Raw genomic sequence first — 10,892 nt, 5'->3', positions numbered from 1 at the left:
ATTTTTCTGTGCAGCTTGAATACCTGTGAGAGTTTTGAGTATTTTTAAAAGAATTTTGAAGTACGGGCATTTAGCACTAGTGTCTATGGGAGTTTATTTGCAGGTATGCACCCTTAGACTTGCAAACCCTCATGCCAGCAGAGAAATGTTAACATAAATATATACATTTATGTATCTAAAAACTTTATAACCACTGCGAGACAAAATTAAACACTCCTGAAAAAATGTATAGAGGAAGGTGAATGATCTTCTGATGTTGATTTAAGCCTATGGGATTGAATAAACGAATTTGGTTTGTTTTTATTGCCCCCCCCCCCCTCCAACCGGTTATGACACGTTTGTACACTGGCCCTCGCATTTTTCCCACGTTCAGATTGCATAGCGCCCTCTTTAGATTCACGGCGAGAAAAAAAATGGATACAGCATCGTCCAACTTTCGTTATGAGGGTAAAACTCTAGATGTATGTGAAGTATCCCAGTAATGATTGTCTGAAAACATATTTTTTTACAAAATAATTATAGAAAATGATTTTCTATTGAAGTATTTAGCTATGCAAATTATGAATTATGGACAAAAATTAAGTGCAATGGAGTGATCATTTGTGTTCTTGTATACTTGGAACCCCTAACATCAATTGGTACCGTCCATTAAAACCCCCGGAACTTGTACATATTATATTGTACATGTATTTTCGAATGTACATGTTCCGTACGTGTGTGACGCATCGGTGTGTGCATAATGCTTGGTAAATCACAGATTTTGTCTATGTTTTCAAGCTGTTTTGACGGGGGGAAAAATATAAATTTAAACGATGAGTAAGGAGTGTTATACTGATTGCTTGATAAAGTTTTGTCGGCTTTGTTTATCTTGTTTATGTGCAATACTGCTGCAATCAATCTCGATCATGTTCGTTGGTCGTGTGTGGATTCACCGTCGTGTGTCATGCAGTGCAGTGGTGCAAAACAATGCAGTGCAACAACTGCAAGTGGGATTGTGATGACATTTTGTACAGGCCTGAACTGGGACCGAGTCGGTCATGTCAGTTTGGGTCCGAGATTTGTTAATGTAAATTTCTAGGCCTAAGACATTAAACGTGGTAAAAGCAAGGATGAAAAATGGGAAATCTGTTTCAAAAGATTGACCTCTTATTCAGTGTCATTCTGTTCATGTCAGATAGATAGTGGATATTTTGCCGGATGTAATGACGGCAAAGTAACGTTTACTAAAGGTTTGCCGGCGGCAATCCATATCAACAGAGGGCGCTGTACTCTTTAAGATAGGGCTGAATTATAAGATGTATCAAATTCCCACCAAAAGTTGTGTAGCACGTTTGGTGTAGTGGTTAAGCAAAGGCTTTAGTGAGCGGGATGACTCGGGTTCGATCCCGATCCCCGCCACATTTTAAAGGTTTTTTTCCCCATCCCCAAATAAATAAGAATATTCTTCTTTTATTATTTTAACATGTCTCAAACATTTTATTGCAGAGTATTACATTTTCTTTTTCAGATTTGTGGCTCTGGAGGATTTTTTTTTAAAGGGAAATAAAGTCCGAAATTATAAAATGGTCTGAATCCCATCTTGTGAATACGAGGTTACAACGATAATATTGGCATGGAGCCAGACTAAAATTTGTCACCAGAAAATGTTTTTGAGTACAAAAAAACAGTAACTGCGCATGTTCAGCTCAGTGCATATCTGGCAAACTAACGTTTACTAAAGGTTTGCCGTCTCCGGCAAAATATCCCCTGCCTTCATGTCATTAGTCTGATGGCTGACTATGGAGAAATATTAGTCCGAGTAACTTGGACCGATCTTATCGCCTCTTTTAACATTTGGACAGTCACATGGTCCATGTCCAAATGTTATAAAAGGCGATAAGTTGGGTCCAAGTTACTCGGACTAGAGAAATATGTAGAAATAGAGACTAGTTCCTGGTTCGTGCCGCATGTTTCTTTATTGGCACAGTTGATTGATGCAGTACTGAAGCGGTGTTGGACTAGTTGTTTCAGGTGCCAGTCTATTTTCTTGTAGCGCATGTTTTCAATGCTCTCATACACAGTATTGAGAGTCCCAAATTTTCGGACTAGTATTAGATTAGTCGTAATTCAAGTGCTTAATTGTACAATCCAACGGTTCTTTTCAGAACCACACATCTTCCCAAAAGAGATTTCTACATGGTGTTACCGCAAACCTTCACTAGCTCCATAAAAAAAAGTGCTTAAATACTGAAGATTGTCTTTGTCGCAGATTTACGTAACCTTTTGACGTGCGTCCCAGAAGTAGTCACTGTCTGCACGTAGCAACCATCATTGCCATGGCGATTAGTACGGTGAGCGGGGAGCTGGCTCTGGACCCCCTCATAACCTGCAAACTCTGCCTGTGTGAATACTCCATGAAGGACCTGCATCAGATGCAGGGGTGTAGCTGTGTGTACTGCCTTTCGGTGAGTAACTATGCTCAAGCATGCAACATTTCTTCAGAGCAGCTGATTTCCTCTTTTATAATTTCCCATGCGTGCCATTAAAAATAGAAAAACACTGTACAAAGTCTTGGAAAGATTTGAATTTACTCTTTTTTTTGTGGAGTTACATGCCTGGCAGCTATTCTGAACATGTTACAATTGTTAGGCAAAATAAGTTGTACTTAATTTTTGTTAGCTGCGGGATAGCAGCTCAACAAATCATCGTGTCTCTCCGTTAGTCCGTTACTTAGTTAGTTGGGTAGTAGCAACCATTGACAATGTCTGTTGCTCCTCAGTACATATTTTAACCGATTTCAACCAAACTTTGTCATAAGTATCAGTAGCCCAACCCCAACATGTCACATGACCAAACTGGGGTCAAGGGTCATCACTGGGGTCAAAAACCTGAATTTTTTTCTCAAAACGCTACTTTCAAAAATGTGGCCTGGGGCATATGGTGTGATATACTGCATACAACATATACATGTGTACTTAACATTGTATCGCATGAATACATATACACAGTATAGTTAGTCGTGCAGTACATGTAAGCCTAAATTTTTCGGGTATGTTTGTAGAGGAGAACTGGTAACCGACAAGTGGCCATTCTTTCCATTTATTCGTCAATTAAAAGCATGTGTTCTATGTATTCTCCCCCTCCCCCCCCCCCCCAATAAAAATAAAAATTCCCGACCAACCGACCTGCCTGATACTTTTTATGTGAGGGCAACACAACACAATTTTTTAAAAAAAATTGGGCTTTACGTAATGGTTGGTTACACGTTGTGGGAAAAAAATGGGCTCATGCAGTATGTACGGCTCACAGCTAACTATAAATCTTGTGACGAGCTCACTGCGTATAGTTTGGTGAGTCTGTTTTTGAAATGGCAACAGTCTGTTCTAAACTGGTGTTTGTTTCTCCTTCCAACGTGCAGTGTCTTCGTCAGTACTTGTCAATTCTGATCCAAGAAGGTGCCGTGAGTAGCGTCACCTGCCCGGACGCGGCGTGTCGAGAAAAAGGCAAAATCCATGGCAACGAGGTGAGACTCACAAACTGTGCAACGTTAAGATCAGCCAGTGGAGTGCTTTGTTTTACCCACGGACAACTTCAGAGCCTGTTTTCATGGCTCTACTATACCACAGAATTTTTGGGACTGTTAAGCACAAATTTACTTGGCACTGAAAAATCCATCTTATGAATAGTTTGGTTGCGGTACCCGCTGCTATATCAGAGCCAGCCAGCCGACCCTGGTAAGCTTGGTGGTCGAGTGGTAAGACGTCTAGACTAGTAATGCAGAAGGTCGTGGGTTCGAGTCCCAACCGGCAAGTTTGTGAATTTTGGTTTTTTGCAATCACTCGGTACAACACTGAGTATACAGTGTTTATTGAAAAAAACACGTCGGTGGAGATCAAAATCCAATTTTGAACGCACTGAAAATACTTCCTTAGCTAAAACAGCATACCAGCCAATGCCTCATGCAATTTACATTGTGACAGTTTCTAATCTGTTATGTGCTTACCATGTGAATTTGGTAAGTAATATATTCTCTCTGGCAGCTCTATAATATTGGTTCAAGTCTTCATTCTGTGCTTAAAATGCTAGCACAGAAATTCGGCCTGAAACACAGAATCCTTATTAGTTGCAAAAATGCGTACCAAAAAGCCAACAAATATATCTTTACTGATCTGTGAAATACGCCGACCGTTATCTGCGGTTTTCAACGGTTTTGAAATCCTGTTTTGTGATCAAAAGGTTTTGCGTAGTTTTTCACTGTTTTCTCGAACAGTGTAATGTCCACCGAGCTGAAACTTCAACAGGTTAGGTTTTGAACATTCGTCTTTGGGATTTTGAGTGGTGCCATTATTGGAAACGATCAAAACGCATGAACTGAAAATGATCCTATATCTTAAAGGGAATATACAACATTTGCAAACATCGAAAAATAAAACTACCAAGTTTTTACGAAATACCTTACTAGGATGTTGGTAAGTGACAGTCACAAGCATTCTGTAAAATTACGGCACCTGGTGTGAAGTCATTTTCAAGAAAATGGTAATTTTGTATACATTTCCAACGGTGGTCGGCCGACCACCGTTGGAAAAACCTAACTATTGTTCAACTACTGCTCCATATTTACCATTTGTTTCAGTTCAAATTGTGCTTGCTATTGGTTACATGTTCATGAATGGGCGTGCAGGCCAGCTTGACTGGTTCCCTTACCTTACAATTTTCCGGCATCTATAAATTGATCCATTTCATCTTTAGTGGAGTCAGGGAACCAGACTACTTGCACATTTTTGTTTTTCTTGGTTTTTTCGAGCATTTTCGGACACAAAACTTCAAACACGTCAGTGTAACAATATTTTGATCTATTATACTAACCCCTCAACTAGTTCATTTCTGAAAATTACAGTGAAAGCCAATGATGTACATTCTCTTTAAGCAAAATTTGTGGCTTTGTTCTGTCCCAAACAAAATATCGCTATCGGCCTTAGGAATTACCAGTAAGTCTTGTGTCACCGGAACGATTAATGTAAGCCATGTTTATAAGGACTGTCATGCAGAAAAAAAAAATTTCATTGAGACCAGTGTGGGTACCTGTAGATTTGAACGCAGTAAGATCAATGAAAAATGAAAGTAACGTTGAAAACACATGTAGCATTGTCATCAGCAGGTTTGCAAGAATAAACTTGCACAGCGAAGAGAAAAAAAATCGTAAAAAATTAATGAATTCAGAACTGCTGATTTGTAAAATTTTTGGTAACAGTATATTTTTTGTGCGCATTTCTATGTATTTTGCTGCACTTCAGTCTTTTAAGGTAATGACCGTAAGGTAATGGCAAAATTCTGCTAGATGCACTTCAAAAATCTGCTAGATTTTACAAAAATCTGCTAAATCACCTATTATTATGCGAAACACATTATGAACACTTATAATCACATGCAGATGTTATTAAAATTTCCTTCAACAAAAACAAAAATCATAAAATTTCCTTTAAAAAATGAAATAAAAAATAAATAAAAAAATGTGCACGTGTCTAGCCTGGCTTGCAGTGTTCTAAAGTACTTTACTGTGCACTAATACACGTCAGGGAACCTCAAATTGAAGCTTTTTCAAAACTAATTGGCTATGTTTTTCAAATCTGACATATATTTACAGAATTCTGCTAGAAATCGGCTAAAAAAAGTACATTCAGCTAAATTTTCTGTCAAACTTGGTGGTTTTTTTTCGAAAAATTCTGTCAATTTTAGCCGAAATTCGACTAAAATGGTCACCCTGCTTTTAATCGCATCAGATTTGGTTTGGTTTGGTGTTTTGTTTTGTTTTGTTTTTGTTTTTTGACACACTGCCAAGAAAAGGTTAAACACCTTTCTTTCTTTCTTCTGTATAACCTTAAACTGAAAAAGGTGTATAACCTTACACTCTTTAATACTTTACATATATCCACGGGTTATTAACTTTTATTTATTTCAGGTCAAACTCCTTGTTGGGAATGACGTATTTGAAAGATACAAGCATGTCAAATTTGAACTAGGTAAGAACACGCTTTCGATAAGAGTTTTAATTTATAGCGTACATTTAAAAAAAAAAAAAAATTAAATATATGTTTCCATGGTAACTCCAGTTTTTTTTGTACTCTGTCCCTCAGAGGTAGACCTAGATCCTAATCGAACCTGGTGCCCTGAAGTCGGCTGTGAGACTATCTGTCATGTCTGCACCGGGGACCCGTCTAAAGCTAAACCAGTACACTGCCCGACTGTAAGTGTCGAAAATTGAAATCAAATTTGAATTAATTAATTGAAATTAATTTTTCATTTGTATTAAAGCGAACATAATCAGCCCTTCATTTTGATACACTAGTCAGTTTGAAATCTTTCATTAATATTGAAATTTTGAAAATGTTGGCTGTTGTGTAAGATTTGTTTTCAACGACTTGTAACTCAAAAGTAGCTTCAATGGCATCACGCACGGCATGTTGGGTCGGGTCAACTTCTTCAACTTTTCTTTCAAAATCGCATGGCAGTTTTTTGGACAAAGGAATTAAACATCAACGTTTTCTCAAAATCGAAGTCTTATTTCGACTTTGCCATAATTCTTAATACAAATTACTATTCAACTTGTTTTGTTAGTCTCATTGGCCATCCAAGCTTCTTCAAAAACCAAACCCTCATTTTGACTTCTTTGTTTCTTAAACAGTGTGGCACAAATTTCTGTTCGATATGTAAGTCGAATTGGCACGCCAATCTGTCGTGTGGGGAGTACATGGGCACGCTGACACACAAGGCCGGCTCCAGCTCATCTCAGGTCTTGGAGGCTTTAGGGTAAGAATGGAAGCTTACGGAGAAATTACTAAGCAAATTTGCTTACATGTGTTAGTCGCAAGGTTAGAATGGCTCAGTAGTATTACATTGCTGTAGACATTTGCTTGTAACTGTGGTGTTTTTTATGTACAGAGCTTGTAAGCAGAATAGATTGTCACTTGTCTGTAAAAAGGCAAATTGTTTTACCCCAACTCCCTAGCGTCTTTTACTGGGAACTGGACCAATTTCATAAAAATCCATCAATCACTGTGCGTCTACCACAAAACTGTACATGACATAATGGAACCCACCACCGACGCACTGGTTTTTATCACATGGCTTTTTTCACAATAGCAGTACAGGAAGCTAGGCAAAATCAATCGGATACCCCTAGCACAGCTTCAGGTCATTAGGCCCAAGTCCATCATACTCCATCAATAGTCACTCCACGCCATCTGGACCAAGTCCTCCAAAATCCACTTGATTTTGATTTTGATGGAGTTGGGGCGGTTAGGGTTAAAGTATAGTATTTGGTAGCCGTACAAAACAGGGCTGTAATTTGGCTTTACTTTTAAAATCGGTCTTGAACTGTCGCTAATAAAGCCCTGCTTTGGGGGTGGCTAAATACGCGAAGGGTCGCTTCACAAGGCATGCCTGATAGATTTTGATTCCAAATATCTCCTGAAATGCATATCGCTGAACACTTTCCTTTACACCGTTGTATTCCTGAGAGTTGGGACATTCATAAAATATACAGTAAAGCTCACCAGAATCGTAAATTTGTCCATGTAAGGTGTCTTGAAAAATGGAGAAAATTTCAAGCACATTGTGACGAGCTCGCTGCCATAGATCTTCTTTTAACCGTCGCACACTAATCGTGAGAACTATCATCCACTTCAGACGTGATGCACATGTAATATGTAGGATCATTCATGTAGGTATGCACCTTGATATTTCAGGTCACATGTAGTTACATGTAAATTCACCACCAACTTGATTACCATTAAAAAGTATACAAATGTACTGAATAGTTCCACAATTATCAGGGAGAGCGCCTCTACGGAAAGTTACAGCCACATTTTAATTTTGCCCGCCGTTCTGTTTCCAGCATACCATTTGACAACGAAGAGGTTGCGAAGATCAAGCGATGTCCCATGTGCCATATACCCATCGAACGGGACGAGGGGTGCGCGCAAATGATGTGCAAACGATGCAAGCACGTCTTCTGCTGGTACTGCCTTGCAAACCTTGACGTAAGTATTCCATCACCATCTTTACGCTTTTTAACCAGTTAACGCCTTAGGACGTTTAAACACAATCGGGCAATATATTTTGCAGGGGCGGGTGACGATTGTTCTTTTGCCTTAGGACGTTAAAACACGATCGGGCAATATATGTTGCAGGGGCGGGTGACGATTGTTCTTTTTAACTGTCAAACTTTCCCCGATTGTCTGGCGGTGGTCGTGTATACACGTCAGGGGTTCCCATTGGTTTTGTACACACCGTGTGTTGAACGTGAACTTGGCCACTGTACACGGCCCGTCCTCGAAGCAAATATCGCTCCTTGGCTGGGCCTCGGATGTTGCAAATTAAGACACGAATTTAAAGTGAGAAGTATCATACGAATGATTTACAAGTGACTGTCAAGAGTCAATATTTGTTGTGTTTGACCTGATTTTAAGATTCGGCCGATATATTCTGTCTTTTTAATAAATATTTTGTCTTTCCAAAATTCCCCAAAGCACTGTAGTTTGCAATCCTGAAGAAATACTTTGAGAATATAAACAAAAAAATGCAGTTAAGACTTGTGGTTGGAAAACTTCTGATGAGCTACTCAGGGGAAAAAATTAATAGGGAACTGAAAAATCCTCCAATGTTGCTGTTGGGTTCTTGTAAATTGATAAAAAAGATTCCTCTCGAAAAAAAAAAAAATTATCTGGGTTGTGAAGGTCATTTTCTATTCGTACTTTTTTACAGGATGATTTTTTACTGCGACACTACGACAAAGGACCGTGCAAAAACAAGCTAGGTCACTCCAGAGCGTCAGTTATATGGCACAGAACACAGGTATATAAAGAGCAAAATTGAGACTCTATCTTTCCAAAACAAAATAGGAACACTTTGTGTCCAACGTCCATGAGCCATTTTTTTTTCAGCTTGAAACAAAACTCGCTAGAGACAGTGATCCTATATCGGCTTGAAGATCATTCTGTTTAATTAAGGCAATTAGTTTTGTAGTCCAAGAGTTAAGCAGGTCATATTTGAATTATATAAAACTTGACCTTAATTGACATAATAGAGCTTGACTTGAAATTTAGTTTGATTGAATTTTTTTTTTTTAGCCAGATTCACAAGAGAGAAAAAATGCATCAAGTGTGGTACCATGCAGTTGCAGATTTTTTTGCATATTGTGGCCCCCCTTCCTTACAGAAACATTCTGCCACAGCTACTTTAAGTGTACAAAGAATATGTTCCAAAAAAAAATTGTCTAAGCACTCCTGTATGTAATGCAAGAACAGTGTCATGAAGCAGGTGTCGTCGTGTTTATTGACTTGTGATTGGTCAGATTTGTTTACGTTGTATTGGTTATTGACTTGTGATTGGTCGGTTTTGTTTACCCGACAGGTGGTTGGTATCTTTGCCGGCTTTGGTCTCCTCCTCCTGTTAGCCTCCCCGTTTCTCTTGCTCGTCGCCCCCTGCATCCTCTGCTGTAAATGCAAATGGTGTCGATGCTGCGACGAAGATGATGACCTACCCCCGGCGTAACGGAGGTCTGGAAAAATTTGTCCCCCCCCCAACCAAAAAAAACCCCTGAAGTGATCAAAAGCCAATGGACCATTCTAGATTTGACTGTAGGCCCGCCCCAATGGTTTGTGTACATTTCTCACCCCCTTGTGACCGAGTTTGACCAATTGCATCACGATGTTAGGTCACCTGATCAAAAGTTGTGACCTAATTGGTCAGTGAGCTCTGTTTGATTGACAGGACGCCATTTTGTTCTCATACCACACAGCATACAAATAGTGACTGCTTCGAGTGGTGTAGTAAAACTAGCCTCCCGAGGTGATCCATGGAGCATTTGATTTTTCCCGAGGCGAAAGCCGAGGGAAAAATAGAATGGTACTGCATGTGTATTCGAAGCGAAGTAAAACCGTTCGGAAAATTGGTCAATAAATGCTCCCTCACAACGTTCAACTCTTTCGCTGCGGACTATAATCATACAAATAAAAAACACACCTGTGGATTTTTTTGGTCCAATGTCCTAACGAAACAACACAAAAATGCTCAGAGAGTATACAAGTCCGTAGTGAGTGGCGGCCATGTTTGCATCGGCGTGATCCTGTTGCTGTGCCAACGACCGATTTTGGCAGATCTTCGGTAATCACTTCGATAGTGACGTTTCACCGGACTTGTGTCAGAATTTACTTGTGATGGACTTTTCGATGACTTGATTACAAAACCTCTGAATACATGTTCACTCACTGCCATAATATCCCCAGAATAGCCTTTTCTATTTCCTAAAATAAATCGTACACAAAGTGTATGATTACTATTCTTGAGCAACTTCATGGGTAATTTTGACAAAAAAATAACTCTTTTATTTATATATATCTATATATGTATATATGCTTTTGTTTTTATTTATATGTTTATTGGATGAGGGGAAAGCAGTAGTTTTGTCATGGCCATTATAAGTTTTAATGCGCATGAATTAATTGAATGAAAAATGAGTTAAAGCTATAGTCCATCATTTGCAGCCATCCGAAGAAGTAACTGGCGTATTATTGTTGAAAAACATACTTGGTTGAAAGATAGTAAGTGGACTAAACTCCCTGTGAAATTAATCTTTCTGGCAAGCTATCATTTTGAAGTAATGAACGAAAGAAGGCCTTTCCAACGGTGCGTCTTAAGACGCACTGTAGGAAAATTTAAATTAGTAGTTCGTTTTGTTATTCGGCGCAGCACGCACAAGCATTGGCACGACGCACATGCCCGCGGTTGCTATAATTCGTCGGATCAGTGCGCAACATCGCGTATAGCTGCAATTCAAAACAATTCAAAACATGATTCAGCAACTTTTGATTTGAAATTGAGATCCTAGAATGCTGTTTTTTCTCGAAATATAC

General features: G+C 39.0%; 1 protein-coding gene across 2 annotated transcripts; it reads left to right on the top strand.

Moving 5' to 3' along the window:
- Positions 1 to 679: 679 nt before the first annotated feature.
- On the top strand, positions 680 to 10,584 carry LOC119729043 (probable E3 ubiquitin-protein ligase RNF144A). 2 transcript variants are annotated; one of them, XM_038201536.1, is made up of 9 exons: positions 680 to 746; positions 2,249 to 2,444; positions 3,398 to 3,502; positions 5,939 to 5,999; positions 6,114 to 6,223; positions 6,662 to 6,786; positions 7,874 to 8,018; positions 8,743 to 8,832; positions 9,391 to 10,583. In XM_038201536.1, exons 2-9 carry the CDS (start codon positions 2,316 to 2,318, stop codon positions 9,529 to 9,531), a joined length of 906 nt encoding a protein of 301 aa, XP_038057464.1. In that variant the 5' UTR covers positions 680 to 746; positions 2,249 to 2,315; the 3' UTR covers positions 9,532 to 10,583. The 2 variants fall into 2 exon arrangements, with proteins under 2 accessions (XP_038057464.1, XP_038057466.1); XM_038201538.1 differs by lacking the exon at positions 680 to 746 and adding an exon at positions 748 to 816 and having other exon boundaries at positions 9,391 to 10,584.
- The last annotated feature ends 308 nt before the right edge of the window (positions 10,585 to 10,892 follow it).

Source organism: Patiria miniata, unplaced genomic scaffold, assembly GCF_015706575.1.
Source record: "Patiria miniata isolate m_02_andy unplaced genomic scaffold, ASM1570657v1 HiC_scaffold_20, whole genome shotgun sequence".
Lineage (NCBI taxonomy): Eukaryota > Metazoa > Echinodermata > Asteroidea > Valvatida > Asterinidae > Patiria > Patiria miniata.
The sequence above is the reverse complement of the archived record's forward strand: the minus strand, read 5'-3'. Positions and strand labels throughout refer to the sequence as shown.